This window comes from Falco rusticolus, chromosome 14 (assembly GCF_015220075.1).
Source record: "Falco rusticolus isolate bFalRus1 chromosome 14, bFalRus1.pri, whole genome shotgun sequence".
NCBI lineage: Eukaryota > Metazoa > Chordata > Aves > Falconiformes > Falconidae > Falco > Falco rusticolus.
In genome coordinates, this window is record NC_051200.1 from 12,907,590 (window position 1) to 12,925,217 (window position 17,628).

Sequence of the window (17,628 nt, forward strand, 5' to 3'; positions counted from 1 at the left end):
GCATCTCTGGATTGCCACCCCACCCTAGGGAGGCTAGGGGCCATTCCCACTTGAGATTACAGTCTACAGTGGAAAGGAACGAGTGTGGTTTTGAGCATAACCACCCACGATCCAGTCCCCAAGCAACAGGTTTTGTCTTTTGGGACTCACAGCACTTGATGGGTTCCCATCCCCACGCTGCCATGTGTGGTCTGAGCTTCAGCCAAAGCTGTGTTTGCCCTTGGATGGAGCCTGCAAGTGATAAAATCCTCCTTCCAGAGCTTGGCCAAACAGCAGTTGTCCAACAAAAGCCTAGTTGGAAGCTCTAATATAAAAAAATAACACCTAATTTACACTCCTGAAGAAAAGGGTTGAATTTAAAACCAAAAAACCCTTTCCCCACCACCAAAACCTGAACACAAGATGCTGCAAAAGGTTTTTACAGTTGGAATTGGCTTGAAGAGGAAAGCAACACTGCAGTAAGTAGTTTCCTGAAATAATTCCAGATCAATTTCAATCAATAGGACAGCAATGAGGAAGACTTGGAGCAACCCATTCTTTTAAAGGGAAAGATGCTGGTAAAGCCTCATCAGGTTCTTGACAAGAGCACAGTCTCTAGTCCATGGGTTGCCCCTTCCAGCCACAACCCTGTCAGCTGCGTGGCAGAAGGCAACAGCTGAGGTACAAACGGGGCTTTTTGGAAAGGGCTGTCCTGGTCTTCCAGAGGGCGCCACGGCCTGGCAGAGCCAATTCAGGCCCCGAGTCCAGAGCCACATACGTTGCAAAAGTGAGGCACTGCTCGAGGCGAGCACGAATAAAGCACCTTTCAGTGCAAATTTCCAGCTGTTGCGGTGTAACCCAGCGCCACGCAGCCGCTTGCTCACTCCCCCACCCAGAGGGATGGGGAGGAGGATCGGAAAGGAATGTAAAACTCGGGCGTTGAGATAACAACAATTTAATAGGTAAAGCAAAAGGCGCACATGCAAGCAAAGCAAGGAATCCATTCACCGCTTCCCACGGGCAGGCGGGAGTTCAGCCATCCCCAGGAGAGCAGGGCTCCATCACACCCAACGGTTACTCGGGAAGACAAACGCCATAATGCCAAGTGTCCCCACCTTCCTTCTTCCTCCCGTTTATATACTCTGTATGACATCATATGGTAGGTATACCTCTTTAGCTACCTCGGGTCACCTGTCCTGGCTGAAGACCTGCCAGCAGAGTCATCTGGAGGAAGAAACCTCCATCCTTACCCTCTGGATGCGACCCAGTCTGCAGAGACTCAGCCAGGAGCCACGTGCAGGCCCTCAGAAGGCACCAAGCTCAGCCAGCAGCACACCCAGAGACGCTGTGGAAGAGGCAGGTGACCGCCCTCAGCGCACATTGGCTGCTCCATCAGCAGAGCCCGACACAGAGCCAGCAGCCTTTTGCCTGGTCGGAGGTCCTGGGGACCCAGGGCACAGGGAGCCTCTCCTCGCATCAGCAGCTGAAGCTGTAGAGTTGTTGGCTCCACCCTGGCCTGCAGACGCGCTCCAGGCAGCAGACGACAGTGCCGGTGTTGTGGGAACTGCTCAGGGCATCCTGGGCGACCAGTGCTTGGCAGCAGGGGCTGAGGGCCAGGGGCTTGTCCCTGCTGGCCACACAACATCTGATGCTGAACTCACAGGCTGGGAGGAAGAGAAGGAAGAGGTCCCCGACAGAGACACCACAGGAGAGGGAGGTGGCAGCACACAGAGTGCATCTCTTACCCTTATCAGAGGATGAAGCCACAGCGGTAGCAGCGTCTTCCCCAGCTGGAGGTCCTGGGTACAAGCGGCACAGAGCACCTATCCCCACTCAGCCCCTCACCTACAGCTCTCATTCCCACACAGGCATCGCCAATTTCCCCCACACACACCAGCTGGCTGGTAATGGTCCTCCATCCTCAGGACAGTTCATCGGGCGCTGTGCAGGGCTTTCCGTTGCAGCTGCCTCACGGGACAGTGAGAGCAGTGGCACCCAGCTGCCAGCACCTTGCCCGCACGCTCACCTGCGACTGACCAGAGGAGCCTGCCCTGTGTCCTTAAATTCCTCCCTGGCTCTGTCCTGGGTGAGGCTTCTCTATCCTGTGCGCACACGCATGTGCGGGAGCATGAGTGCAGTAGCTGGTGTCAGACCACAGGGTCCCTGAGTCATTGGGGCAGTGACCGGGGCGAGCGTGATGGTCAGCAAAGATCAAGTCACATGAGCCAGTGAACAGGTGATTTGGTGTTGCTCACTCTTGTCCGTTTTTGAAAATGTCTTAAGTTCTTCTTTAATAAAGTATTTAATGCTAAGGGATTAAAATTATCTGGAATTCTCTGAAATGCATTCTTAGACACGTTGGACTTAGTTACTTCTACATGCAAAGTTTAAGCAGTATCAAGAAAGGAAGCATATGGAGATATTACAAGGAATCTTGAAGTCTAGTTTTTAAAGCAAAATCAGCACTGAGTTTCCGCATGACTTCTGCATGACTCAGCCCATACTGCTCTCTTTTAGTAAGTCCATAGTTTTCTTTGACATACTTTGCAAAGGGCGTGAGATGTGTCCTAGCAGGAGTGCCATCCTTCCGAGTGGGCTGATTCAGGACCAGCTGCCCCCCACAGAATGCACACACAAAGCGGTCTGTGTCCAGAGACTTGGAATGACGTCCAATCCTAAAATGAAAAACAAGTACTTTGATTTCACACTTATGGTAAGTCAGTACTTGTGGGAAAGGGCTCGTTTCTCTTCTGCGAGGCTACTTCGGTCAGATTTGTAAGTTAGCATGTTAGAACAGGAAACAGACTACCTATTTCACACAGTGGAACAATGAAACCTGTATTACACATTTCTCTACCCTAGAACTTTTTCCACTGCCGCTTCAATTTGGTTCCTTCCTCTCTCTTACTCTCAGCCTAGCAGTATGAAGTGCTACAAAATTTTGAAACTCCTCCCCAACCCATGTATCAACTACCTCTTGGAGTTTCTTCTCAATGCTCTGTTGCATCTAAGCAACTAGTGCATTGCATAGTCATATTAAACATGGCAGGAACATTCTTCCGAAATACTGTTTCCTTCCAGTGCTTGTGGAATTCGCACATACGGTCCTGAAAAAAAATAATTCTACGCATACTTTCTAAGCATCATAGGATCTGTGCTGATCACAATATCAGAGATAATTGATCAAAAACTTTCATAAGTTGACTCAATATTAGCTACAGTAGAAGGTGAATCCAAATTCGCATAATTTGAGCAACGTTTGAAAAGTGAGAGCAGCCACACGGGGTGTGACCTTTCCCTGCCACGTCCTTCAAAGCTGAGGCACACATTCTGGTCTCTTACTGCTTCCCAAAGACCTTCCATCCTCACCAACTGTCCTCAGAAGACACTTCTGCCTGTCCTGACCTCTGAACTGGACCTGAAACTACCTGGAAACAAATATGTGTAATCACATAGTGAGGTTCTTTTGGCTCAGGAAATGTGAAGTGACAGCTCAGCATGTACCCCAGTTGCTTCACAGGTTAAGAGACCCGTGATTTCTAGACACAGGAGCCTGCCAAGTCAGAGACAAAGTTACTGCATGGCCACATGCAAGATCAAAACATTACTCACGTAGCTTTGCACAGAACACACTCATAGATGAATTTGTAATTAATCTCATAGCTGTGGCATCGTGTTACTATTGGCAGTTCCGGATGAATCTTAGCTGATTTATTGGCATAGAATCTCCAGAATCGTCCATGTCCATCACGAACACCATTGATCAGCCAGGTGGCTGCATGGCAAGCCTCATGAATGAGCGTGTCTCGAAGACGATCTTGTGGTAAGGCATACAAAAGACAGGAAGATCAGTCAGATACGGGGAAGCACAGACTTTCATCCAGGGTCACTACTTCAGACCTTTGACACTCATTCTTCATTTAAGATACCAAGAGTTATTTTGGGGTTTGGCATTACCTTGGTATTTGGGTAAATAAAATGCCCCAAACCCAGGTTTTACTTGGTGAATTTCCAGGTTTGTGATTAGCCCTAACTGCATCCTAGTTACTTCCCTGCACATCTAATCCGTTTGGTTTTGGGGATTTTTTTTGTTCTTGTTGGTTAGGGTCTTGGGTGGGGTTTTTTGTGAGGTTTTTTTGGTTATTTTTGCGGGGTGGGTAGATTGGTTGGTTGGGTTGGTTGTTTTTCTGAGACCTGAAACATCTTTTTTTAGACCAAGATTCATTGATTGTTTCTGTAACGTTGATATTTTTCATCCAGAAACAACTACAGCAGAGCACTGAATTTTCTCCACTATTAGAACAGAATATTTCAGTTGGAAGGGACCTACAATGATCATCTATTCCAACTACCAGACCAAAAGTTAAAGCATGTTATTAAGGGCATTGTCTAAATGCCTCAAACACTGACAAGCTCGAGCCATCAACAACTTGTCTAGGAAGCCTGTTCCAGTGTTTGACCACCTTCTCAGTAAAGAAATGCTTCCTGATGTCCAGTCTAAACCTCCCCTGGCACAGCTTTGAACCATTCCCACACATCCCATCGCTGGATACCAGGGAGAAGAGATTAATACCTCCCTCTCCACTCCCGCTCCTCAGGAAGCTGTAGAGAACAATGAAGTCACCCCTCAGCCTCCTTTCCTCCAAACTAGACAAACCCAAGTCTGTAGCCACTCTTCACAGGACATGCCTTCCAGCCCTTTCACCAGCTTTGTTGTCCCTCCCTGGACTCATTTGAGTACCTTCACATCCTTCTTAAACTGGGGGGCCCAGAACTTCACACAGTACTCAGGGTGAGGTGACACCAATGCTGCATACAGTGAGATAATCACCTCTTTTGACCAGCTGGTTATGCTGGGTTTGATGCACCCCAGAAGAGTTTGCCCTCTTGGCTGCCAGGGCACGCTGCTGACTCACGCTGAGCCTGCTGCCAACCAGGACCCCCAGATTCCTCTCTGCACGGCTGCTCTCCAGCCACTCCTCTCCCAATTTATAACTGTGCTCAGCATTACTTCATCCCAAATGGAGAATCTGGCATTTGGTCTTCTTAAATTTCATCCCATTAATCATTGCTCAATGCTCCAATCTCTCTAGATCCTTCTGCAAGGCCTCCTTTCCCTCAAGAGAGTCAACAGCACCTCCCACTTTAGTATCATCAGCAAATTTGCTAATGGTGCATTCTACTCCTGCATCCAGGCAGCTGATAAATGTATCGAACAGGAGTGGCCCTAGAACTGACCCCTGAGGAACACCGCTGGTGACTGGCTGCCAGCCAGATGTAGCCCCACTCACTGCAGCACTTTGAGCTCTGCCCTTCAGCCAGTTCTTCACCCAGCACACCACGAACCTGCTCATCCCTCAGTTGGACAACTTGCCCAGAAGGATACCATGAGGGACAGTATCAAAAGCCTTATTAAAATCCAGAAATACTGCATCCACCGCTTCCCCTTCATCAACTAGGTGGGTGACCTTATCTCAGAAGGATCAAATTAGTTAAACAGGACTTTCCCTTTGTGAACACATGTTGACTGTGCCTGAGATTGCATTATTCTTTAAATGCCTTTCAGTAGCACCCAGTACGATCTCCATAATTTTTCCAGGAAATGAGGTTAGACTAACAGGTCTACAGTTTCTTGGGTCTTTCCTCACCTCCTTGTAAACTGGAATAACATTGGCTAGCTTCCAGTCAGCAGGGACCTCCCCAGACTCCCAAGACCTTTGGTAGATGATTGAGAGGGGTCCTGCCATAACACCCACTAGCTCCTTCTGTGCTCTGGGATGAATCCCATCAGACCCCATGGATTTGTGAACATTCAGCTGATACAGCTGGTTCCTGACAATTTCAGTGTCCACAAACAGAAAGGCACTGTTTCCAGTCATGATCCTCTGACCTCGGACTGGGCAGCCCAAGGTCTGTCAGTTTTGTTAAAGATGGAGGGAAAAAAAAAAAAAAAAAGCAGCATTGAATGCTTTTCTGCTTTTAATTTATCCCTATTAGTTAGATGTCCATCTCCAACAAGCATCAGTCCAATGTTTTCTGCTATTAACATACCTCAACTGACACAACACTGGCCAGTTTCAACTCAAATTGAGCTTTGGCTTTTCACATCTTCTCCCTGCCCATACAAATCGCAGCTCCATAACCTTTCCAGTTTCAACTCAAATTGAGCTTTGGCTTTTCACATCTTCTCCCTGCCCATACAAATCACAGCTCCATAACCTTTCCGTGAAGCCTGACCTCACTTTCAGAGATCTTACAATTTCTTTTTCCTCTTGAGGTCTATGAGGAGCTCCCTGTTCAGCCAAGGTAGTCTTCTGCCTCACTTGCTTGGCTTCTGACAACGGGATTGCCTGCTTCTGTGCTTCTATAAGGTTGCTGCTTAAAAACTCAGCTACACTTGTAGACTCCTAAGCCCTCAAAAGCAGGTTCCTAGGGTACTCTGTTGTATCTCTCAACATATATATCTATATCTATATATATTAATCACAGAACCAGTTCCCCTATGGTAACTGCAACATTGATTTCCCCAAATTGTGAGAGGATGAGGGAGAAATAACAGTTACAGCACCCACCACATAATAGAACTTAATCTGGCACTGACCTGTCTTTATTCCAGCTTTAAGTACTACCAACGAGGTAGTTAGCTATGATGGAAGAAGTCAGATTTTAGATTGGCATTATAGCACATATAGCATTAGAGTAACCTAAAGGTCTTCACATCAATAATTAATATAAACAAAATACTGCAGTTAGCATGAGTACATCTCTGTTCTCACATTTTGTAAATTTGCCCAGCCTCTTAGGCTTGTCAGGACAAGTACTACCATTAACAGATTTATTTATTCAAGGTAATACGAAATTTAAAAGCAAGGTCCAGTTCCAGATCCCTTAGGCCTCAGATTCATGCTTTTATCTCTAGAATTCACTTTCTCAAAGAGGAGCCAACACGTCTTTCACCTACCTGCAGAGTCACAGACTTTCTCAGAAAGTTCTATGCGAGCATAACGCTTTGCTTCAGGACCTTCTGTCTGCCCAGTTACACAATATCCTGCTGTTCTTCTCATTTTCTTATTCCAGTTTATTGCCATTTTCTCTGGTAACTGAAAAACATTATATGTAATCTGTTCCCTCCTAACTCTTTTCTTCTGGCCCTCCGGCTTCCCCCTGTATTTACTGCAAAGCCAGTACACGATGTCTAGTAGTGCCCTTAACACTGTTGTCATTTAAGATGCAAACCCATACTCCATGGCTGCTTATTCCCATCATCAGTTTTTCTGTAACCAACACTGGGAGTTTCACAATGCAGGAAGAGACAAAAAGTCCCTTAGTTCCTCTGTTCTGCCTCCAGCATTAAGAGGAAATGCAAGGTCTGGTCAGACATAAAAGAGAATTTTGTATTCAAAAAAAGTACTCTTCCCAACTGCTAGTCATTTGCAAGACAACACCTCACTGAGCCACACGTGGTTCCTTTGCATTAAATAGCCCTTAAAGTTGTTCTCTGTTGTTTTGGGGAGAGTTTAAGAATATATGTGTTGTTAGCATCCACAAAAGCCTATGATCAGAAGTCCTACTGCTTAATAATTTACAGGTCAAGTACCATCTGCTTTGGTTGTTCTGAACCTGCAACTTGCCATTTTAATTTAATGTACTTTCACACTGCAAGAGGGTGAATAATCACCCCTTGCTTGTGCTCTGTGCTGATCCTGATTTTGTAAGCCCTCATCCTATCTATCTTGGTTAGCTCTGTTCTTTTACTAACAGTTTTCTGTCATCTAAATTAGTTAATGAGCTTTACAAGGCTGAAGCACGGGGGAGCAAGGTATTTTGCTTTCAGCAACAGCGAGCCTGTTCAGCTCAGCTTTCTGTGAAACCATGACCTCAGCCTGTCCTTGGTCAGCTCAACAATATTTTCTCAGCTGCACAGAAACATTTTTCTTCCTGAAGGAAATTCTACTGGAATTACCAAGGGCAGCAACCTTCCCTTCAACAATGTTTCTCACCAGAGGAGGGTCTCCAGTATCCTAGCAAATTAAAGGTCAAGAACAGCAGTTGTCTGAAAGTGAACCTTCAATTTGAAACACAACTTACAGCTTTAGGTTCATCCAAAACTGTTACACAAAGGAGAAGCAGGTTTTTAATCTGTTCCAGATGGCAGACATGAAAACACAACAGGAATGAATGAAGACAGCATGGAGCATGACCAAGAATGAGGCAACAGGCCCTAACAACAAAGGGAAGTGCTTTTATCCATCAGCTCCCTGCTCCCCAAGATATACTCCTACCACTTGCCTTTTGCCAGCTGCAGGCTGGAAAGTTGTGCTACAACTAGCAATTAGGCCGTGGTAATGCTGCAGAGTTCACTAGTACATGTTACTTCAGTAAAAGCACGAGCAACAGTGGTAGGCAACCTTGAGCTGCTTTCAGTAGCAGAAAGCCACAGCTGCTTTTGCTGGGGTCTACTACCAGAGGCAGCAACAGAAACTGCTCAGGCTGCTGAGCTGATGACCACGCAGGTACTAAAAAATACATGAAGATAAGCATCAGTCACCTCCTCAAAGATGAAACTGATCCAAGAGCCACTCATGTAGCAGTCTCTCTCACCAAGGACTCTTGGACACCATCCAGACCGCTCCCTTAAGGCTGGTACACCATTACAGCTGGGAAAGCAAGCCAAGCTGAAAATGGCTACATCAGTGGTGTACATCACCCCCTTCAAAGAAATTGCTTGAGGTAATTCAAACAAAAGCCATTGCTATAAAGCTTAACTTCTACTAACTGAAGAAGATAAAAAGCAATCACATAAAAAAAAGCGAGAAGCAACATATTAACCAGCATTTCAGAATTATGGGTTTTGTTTTGAACCAACCTTCTGCTCAAAGATGGTACTATTATACAGACAATAGAGCTTCTGTGTCAGCTCCTCTTTATTTTTCTTGAAATACTTCACATAGTGGGAAGCTGGATTTGAGAGATCTTGCAAGAAACAGCCAGGCACTGAGCACACCCTGAGCCTGCAAGAAAAGTCATAAAGCAGTTCATTGGTGTACAGAGATATCACACTGAAAAATAACAGCCACTTTATAGCCAATAAAGATCTCTGGGATGCTGCCACTGGCATAAACCTCTCCTGACTCTTTTCACTAGCTTGCCCTCACGAGGCCATTGGGGTGCACACAGATAATTATACTGCCTTCCTCCCCCTTTAAGGGCATGAAGGGGCAGAGCTCTTGCAGTAGTTCTGCAGTTATTTCATTAATTCACAAAACTAGATTATAAGGACTCCTAAAGTAGGAAAAGAGGGTGGCTTATATCTTTGTGACACATCAAGCCACAATTATACCTTGTTCAACATATATGAACAGCTCTAACATTTTCAGAAACAGACTGAGATGTTCTCAGAATCCTCCAGAATTCATTCGGGGGAAGCAGATATTCCACTAGGATTACTAACTCCAATGCTGCAGCATTCTGACAAAACATCAGCTCTGAAGGCATCATTTAAAGGTTTTGTATCAGTATATGCCATTATAAAATGACCAAAGGAAACATCACATGGCTAAAAGGCAGAATTAAGGCAGCTATTAAGAGATGAAAGACATTCTTCTGAAAAGCTTAAGCTGTATCCATGTGTAGAAAAAGAAAAAAATTCTGCAAGTTATCAGGATACAAGTCAAAAATTTCAGGACAAGCTAGTTAGAAGGCATGAATTACTAATACAATCAGTTTTGATTATTTTTCAGAGGTAGGCACATTCAGATAGAATCTGTAGGGCCAGCACCCATTAGAAGTATGCTGTGCCAATACAAGGAATAGCAAGAGAGCTAATGTTTACAAAGATATGACATCAGATTTATTTGTCATCAGTTCCTCTAGGTGGAGATTAGCTTATATTCTCCCTGTTATATCCGAGATTGAAAGCTTTGATTTCCAGCTACTTAACCATTAACAACTGTTAAATTGGTAGCAGAAGTTTCTAGGTACCAGAAAAATCAGAATGTCATCCTACGCAAAACACTTAGCATCTCTTTGGCCTAGAATGTAGTAAAGATGGAGAAACACTTGCCTTTTCTCTGTTTTTGCTGATTGTGAGCATCTGACCAATTCACTCCTAGGAATTCTTGCAGAAGCTGTTATCCTGGAAGGTGTTTCTTGAAGTGAAATGGAGCTTGGCCTTGGTGTCTTGACTCCCTCCCCTTTCAAGGGCTGGACATCTTCACAAGGTGGCTTGATGTTTTCTAGTTCAACAAGAAAGAGCCACAGGATTACAAGGTGTCAAAGAATCGGGAGCACAGATATCAGCAACCAGGTAACACAACACTGAAAAAAGTCAAATATTGCACCTCAGCATACACACTTTCACTGTGCATACTTGAATGCAAAGGTTTTTACAGCTGATGTGAAAACGTAATTTGCTGTTATATACTAGAAAGATTATCATTCAATTAATGAGTGGCAGACTCCAAACTTTCAAACATTCAACTAGGAGGAAGCGAAGGGAAAAGCATTTGTGACCTCACTCGGACATTTCTGTGACACGTCACTGATTCAAAATACATCACCAGCACATTGGGAGCAGTAATACAGAGACACCATTTGAACAAAAGAAAAAAATATCCTTCTAACTTTGTCCTAAGTCCTATTGTTTGTTCCACGGGCAAGTCATGACCAGATTTCCCCAGTCCACGTCTGGAGAGACTGCTAAAATGACTGACCCTCACACCAGAAATCAAGGACCACTTCAAGGTTCATGGTTTCAATAGATGTTTTCTCTGCTGGCTTTTCTGTAACTGTTCCATTTGGGCCACTGGTCTCCTTTCACCGTTTAACCATATACAGAGAAGCCAATGCAGCTGCCAGCCCACTTACAGAATATGTTTTATAGGTGCAATGACATATTCCAATTAAAAAAAAAAATTGTCTCTCTCAGGGCATATTTCTATGCTGTCAGCCATCCTCTTCTATAGGTCTCCTAGCCCTGAACTAGTCCTTGTCACTGAGGAAGGCACCATGCACTTACTTTTTTAGAAAGAGATTTGTTTTCACCTGCTCTTACTCAGTAATAGCCCTTTTCTCCCTTTACAGTCTTTCAGTTGAAGCTTACTTTAGTTAGTCAAAGGAGAGAAGGAGCTACTGATTTTGGAAATTCTCGTTATAAACTGTATTTAAAATTTAAAAAAGTCAATTATAAATCCAAATATTAAATTAACAGCACCTAAATGGCTCAAAATTTCAGTCTTACCAAAATGACAGCTTCACATTAACTGCTATCATACATAAAAAAAGTAATTAACATTCAAAACCACCAGTTCGATTTGTTTTCAGAACAATTTTAGAAACCAAAATCACCTACAATTACAGAAACAAGCAATAATGACTCTAGAATCACTTTGCAGAATGCTCAGAGGAATAATTTCCGATTGCATCATATTCAATTCTAAGATGCTGGGTTGCGCTTCCAAAGCGTATGCACACAAATTAAAAGAATTGGGTAATTAGCACCACCATTGCTGCCACTAGGTGGCTTGGGAGTTAGCTAAGAACAACTGCTTACCTATTGTGCTTGGCTGGTACACAGTTTTACTTGTGCTCAAGACTGGTTTTCGGGGTACACTTCGTTTCCTTATCCGTTCTATTACTGATTCAAAATCGTCATCTGAGCCATCTGACTCTGCCTCTTTACTTTTTTGTAGTGCTGCAGCTGGAACCCTATTTTCTGTGCTCTCTTCACAGCTTCTTTCTTTCCTTCTAACAAGCAAGTCTAGACTGCCTCTGGAAATTGACCCTTGCAGATTCTGTGGAGGTGGGACTTTCATGCACCTTCGACTCTCTTCCAAGTCTTTCACCCCCCCTTTTTGGTAGTCATGCCATGAATTTTCTAAAAAGACAGAATCTTCACTGTCACTTGAAGCCTCTGAATACTGAAGTTCTTGGCAACAAGTGTTTTTCTTTCCAGAAGTTGTCAACTTCTTTGGGATCTGAACACCCTTCTGTGCTGCAATTGAAAAGAAACAGCTTGAAGTTCTGGTAATTTCATTTACGAGATCTGCTTTTGTCTTAACACACACACACAAATCCTTTGGAAGATAGGAAAACACAAAGAATAGAAAGATCTTTGAATTTTCTTTATTACATCCTGCTCATTTACCATCATACTACATGGAAAGTCACTGAAAGATGTATAAAAAAACAAGTAGCTTAAACCCTCATCTATATATCTATCAGCTATCAGGCCTAGCAATCCTGAATAGGTAGGTAGTGTTGGCATAATCTTCATTCCCAGTAAAAAAACCTACATGCAAATAAGAGTAAGGCCGAGTATTTCATATGAAAGTTTTATAAAACCACCAAGTAAAGGGTGACTTCAAAAATGCTCAGCCTTAGCTCATCAGACCATAGCCTACAGCACAAAGTGCTCACATGCCAAACAACAAGGCTTCTGACATCTCACATTTAGCCTATCAAGATCAAGGGATAGTGTCAGATCTATTGGTGACTTTTTTTTTTTTTAAATGACGCTTCTGGTCCACTTGACTGCCCCTGTTTCCCCTCCAGAAACCATTCCATTAGTTTTATACAGTCTGCAGCTGGCATACATGTTTCAGGGTTGACATTCATGTCATCTGCAAGAGATCCTGCCCTTCCTGATCAGGGGTCAGAGCTTCTCCAGATTCACATGAGATCACTGTTATCATCCCTCATCTACTAAAATTCTACCATCTGATCACTGGCCTAGTGGCTGTCTAAAGAATTCCAGAGCTCTGTTCACTCCTTCTAGGAAAGTTCAGTTTGCTCGTATCAATGAGAAGTGCACCAGACAGGTGTAGTCAGGCTCTGCATGTTAGTTAAACGAAGGCACTTTCCACCCCTTGGGGGAAAACAGGGATCCTCTGCTCAGACAAGCACTGAAATAAAGCCTTCAAGTCATGCTTTGCCAGAGCATCTTGTAGCCAGTGTTAACAGGATTACACACAGGACTTTGGCTAAAGAAGCTCCAAAGGACCCCATCTGTGGCTCTGCAATACCTATAGGCAAGACTTGGCCCGACTGCCAACATCTGCATCGCATTAAAGGTATCTAGCTTAAGAAGTTATCTTCTTTCTTTACTCAGTGTCTTCTGGCCACAGAATGAGCTGGTACAGCCATAGGAACATTCTTTTTCACATCCTTAGCCCTCTCTCCACAGTGACCATCCCATATTTGCAGCTGAGTAATCGACCATGAGTTGCTACTCTGCACAGACCCAAATACTAGCAGATAGTCACAGTATCTGCAGACCTACAGCAACGCTTCAAAATGTACACTTGTCTGAACAGTATAACCATGCTTTCCCGTTACCCCCAGAGAAAATAAAAAAGCCTCTCCTCTGCTATCCCCAAGGAAGAACCAAATTGATCTTATGTTTAACAAGTTCTCTCAGAAATTCATGAGCACAGCAATGTATCTTTCCACGCATTAAAACACCTGCTTCATATCTGCTGTTGAACAACTACTTGCCATTCTTTGTTGTTCTTTTTCTCACTTCAAAGTCCCAGAAATCATCCAAGTCATCGATAAAGTCCTTCAAACTGTAAAACATGCAAGCAGTGTGGAAAAAAGTAGCATAATCAGGAAAACAGAAGAATAAATTTGCCTTAGAAAAAAAAAAGCACCACTCAATATAACATTATCAATTGCTCACAGCAAATGTTACCAACTACATCCAACAGGAATGGCAACAGAGCACGCACTCCTCCAAACATCCCATTTTACATTCGACCTGAAAACACAGATTGAACATAACAGTTCTTCTGTCTGCACCCCTATACACATATCTGCCTACAAATCACAAAAACTTTTGATTGTTTCTCTGTATTCTGAATAGTAGATGTGATACAGAAAACTAATACATTATAAACTGAAAATTCATTAAGTATAGCACCCACCTTGCATCCTCCTTTTTAGAAACAGATTTTGGAGTTTTCATTCTAGCTAAAACTGGAACAATAAAAGATTAATTAAGCGCAAAGTTCTGTTTCTTTTGTTATACATTTATTTTAAGAAAAAAGTTTGCAACTAGTAAAAATCCAGTCTAAAACCTTAAAAAAAAAACCCCAAAACCAAAAAAACCAAATATAAGAATCCTTTACATGTAATTCCATCTCTCAGTTCCTCAAAGCTGACAGCAGCTTTCTAGCATCTCCTTCATTATTCAATCCTTGCCCAACACAAGGGCAGATAAGTGCTGTTACGTATCCTGCAGTATCCTCCTCATATATGTGGATCGCTGTGGGTGGAATTGAATGGGTTTATCAATATTTTTCTCCTAGCATTTCAATGACTGCAGGTAGCAGTCTTCCTACTGCAAAAGGGTGTCCATATGTTCATTCCACTAAATGTCTCCAAAAAAACACATTGAAATGAAGTGGTAACAATAATCCCCCACTGCTGAACAGCAATTCAATACTACATCTCAGAAACAAATGCATTCTAATCCCTCCAGGAATACTGTGGTGACTGCTAAACGCAAAACCAGTTCAGGCAGCAGTACTGCACATGCTTGAAGTGGTGACTCTTGAGAATTACCAGAAATACCACCAAAATTTCACACGCTTTCAACATCATGATTCAGGAAAGTTGAAGGGGAACAAACTTCATTAAAACATAAGTCAGGCTGGGGAGAACGGAAGCCACTGTCCCTTCCTCAAAACTTAATAGGCAAAAAAAAAAGCAATTAAGGAGTGTTTGCTCTCACAGTCTGAAGCTGCATGCATGACTTCTATTGGATTATAAATATTTGCACTATGCTGTAAGCCCAAAACCAGAAGACAGGTTTGCTTGATAAAGATTTTATGGCTCATTTGTAGATTCTGGTACCAGGAAGAGCAGCTGAGCTACATCCAAATGCTACTCTGAAAGCACATTCTAAGTTAAAAAGCATAGGATGGGATTGAGCATTAACCTCTTTGAAGAGGAGCTCAAGGAGTTGGGGGGAGAATCTAAGACCTTGAAGCTCAACAAGTACTCGGAGCAATAAGTTATTTTCCATTTTAGCACCCAGCAGCTTCATGACTTCATTACAAAAGAAGCAAGCACACCATCCGCTGCCTTCCATCATCAAGGTGGCTCACTGAAGCACAAACAGCCAGCAGACAGAAGCTTTCCTAGATGATCACAACCACCATTATGGTTCTTAGACAATGAAGCAGGAGCAAACTAATCAGGCTGACAGCTGGTCACAGGAAATCAAAAGCTTACAGAAAAATACAGCTTCCTACTTAATAAATCAATTATCTTTATCTTGTTTCTTGACACATATTTTCAATTCACTTTTTCTTAACTGCCAGTATAGTGGTAGCGTGGCAGTTTAGAAAAAGAAGAAGAGTAGAAAAAGAGAGCTGACTGTCAAATACTTAAGTTTAAAAAATTACAGGGGAGTGAACAATGATGTAATGAATGGACAGGATTGTAATATTTATCATATTTAAAAGCCCAGAGGTAGTGCAGGAACTGTACACAGCACATTGTAATTCAACCGGATACAAGTAGTAAGGCTTGACAAAGCTTACGATCATTCACATGGCACTGAGCTGGAGCACAACGACAACTCCGAAGTAATGAGAACCTGCTTTAAAAGCAGCTGGATTAACAAAAGGGTGATACGCAAAAAGCAAAAATAAACAGGTATGACTTCTTACCTTATCCTTTCTACCATCTCTGTTCAAATGTTGAATACATAATGAGGAACTTACGGGCAGATTTACAAACCTTTAAATTACTTACCAGTTTGAAACCCACTTGAGATGTGGCCGAGCCACAATTAGTCCATCTAAGGAACAAGCTAAATAGAACTCTTGCAACTGTGTAGTCAACTACCCTCGCGCAAAACAACTGTCATAATGGCTATCATGAAAAAGAAAAATACAACTCTCAGGTTTTGTATGTACAGGCTTAAACAAAGATTGGAAGTTATGCACAGCAAAAGCCACCATATAAAATCTAGTATTCAAATTCCATCTTACCAAGACCTTGAGCCACTATGAAAAGCCAAAAACATCCCTTCAACTGTCTAAGACTCATGCAGCAGAAGCCATGACCCATAACGGAATTCTGAGCAGCTTAGACGTGTTTGGAACTGTAACTGCTTAGAGAAAATGTTTCTTCAAAAGATGCTCACAGACTAAGAAGGTAACAAATGAGTGACAGGGAACAGACAAAACTGGGGCAACAAGAAAAAAAATAATGCAAAGCAAAAAGCATCCAAGACTGAGACATGAGATTCAAGAACACTCACTGTGGCATACAGCCACAAACATCGCACTGCAATGAGAAAATTCATTGCTCCTGTTGCAAAGTAAAGAAAGTCACACATAAAAGCAACTCTGCTATAACTAAATAGAAATGTGTCCCTTTCAAACTCCTTCAGAAAACAAATTATCATGTGCTATTACTTACACATTTCAAATTCATCATCACTGCTGGAAGAGAAGTACAGGGCACGTCTGCAAAAAATGAAATGCAGAATAGTATCAAGAACATTAGGTCAACAGCAAGTAGATCTGCATCTCCACTGGTCTGAAATAATTACGAACACAGAGAACCAAATATATACTGAAAACCAGTGAACATCTCCAATAGGCTGAACCGTTCTAAATTTTTTAAAATAGAAATACTATAAATTTTAATACACAAGTTCTAACAACCACGTATGTTCAATAGTCAAGTAGTAATCCATAGCTGCTAAAATCTGAATGACTGAACCCTTTGAAGACACAGGCTTAGGACACCGCATTGGTTTAAATTCAAATTTGCTGTCAGAAGTCCGAAGGTACAAAAACCTTGTTTCCCATCTTACACAGGGGATACGATCAGGCAGAGAACGCTGTGTTGTATGAAGTCTGAAATCTCAAAGCACGCAATGCTGAGCAACAAGCAGCTTTTGTGTAGAGTGCACTTATATGGCTGCCATTATTTAGCGAACTGTAGTAGCTTCCACAGAGCTATTGTAGGGCACAGAATGAATGCATGACCACTTGGGCTGGAATTCTAATGCAAATACAGTGGCAAACTGTAATACACTTACCGATTATTTATTTCATCTTTGACAAAAACCACTAACTTGAAAAAACATGCTGCACAATTGCTTAGAAATGCAGACTGCTTCTTTTAAAGTTACTCAAAGCTTAGAGGCTGTAATTCTAGAACGCGCCATTACCTTCCCAGTTACCTTACGACAGCTGAGGGAATGATCCCAAACTACGTTTCCCAGGATCGGTACGAGCAGGCCGCTGCCCCCCGCACTCCGCCTCACCTGTCGCCCCAGTGTGAGGGCCTGGGGGTGGCGGCGACCGGGCCCTTCCCATCCCGGTGGGCCAGCGGGCGCCTCTGCAGCGGCGGGGTCCCCTCCGGTGCCTCCTCCGGCTGCAAATGAAAAAGACCGTGAGCCGTGAAGGTCCCGGGACGGGGGCTGGGGCGGGGAACAACGGAAGGAGCCTAACGCACCGCGACACGCTCCATCCCGCCTCAAACCGCCCGCGCTCCGCCCGACTTCCGGTGTACCGTGCCACCCCGTGACGCACTTCCGGTGCGCCGCGTCTCCCGCGCATGCGCACAGCGGCCGCGGCCAGCCGCGCCCGTAGCCCTCCCCCCGGTCGCTAGCAACTCAGACCACTT

General features: G+C 43.6%; 1 protein-coding gene across 7 annotated transcripts; it reads right to left on the reverse strand.

The window, feature by feature from the left end:
• Window positions 1-2,242: 2,242 nt before the first annotated feature.
• On the reverse strand, window positions 2,243-17,509 carry GCNA (germ cell nuclear acidic peptidase). Of its 7 annotated transcripts, XM_037408032.1 has the most exons (11): window positions 17,458-17,509; window positions 17,267-17,376; window positions 16,411-16,457; window positions 13,902-13,953; window positions 13,474-13,544; window positions 11,531-11,971; window positions 10,043-10,214; window positions 8,846-8,990; window positions 6,941-7,079; window positions 3,592-3,796; window positions 2,243-2,654 (listed from the first exon to the last, which is right to left on the reverse strand). In XM_037408032.1, the coding sequence occupies exons 1-11, from the start codon at window positions 17,470-17,472 to the stop codon at window positions 2,402-2,404; spliced, it is 1,650 nt and encodes a 549-aa protein (XP_037263929.1). In that variant the 5' UTR covers window positions 17,473-17,509; the 3' UTR covers window positions 2,243-2,401. The 7 variants fall into 7 exon arrangements, with proteins under 7 accessions (XP_037263929.1, XP_037263932.1, XP_037263933.1 ...); XM_037408035.1 differs by lacking the exon at window positions 17,458-17,509 and having other exon boundaries at window positions 13,902-14,242; window positions 17,267-17,441; XM_037408036.1 differs by lacking the exon at window positions 17,458-17,509 and having other exon boundaries at window positions 15,739-16,457; window positions 17,267-17,441.
• Window positions 17,510-17,628: the final 119 nt, after the last annotated feature.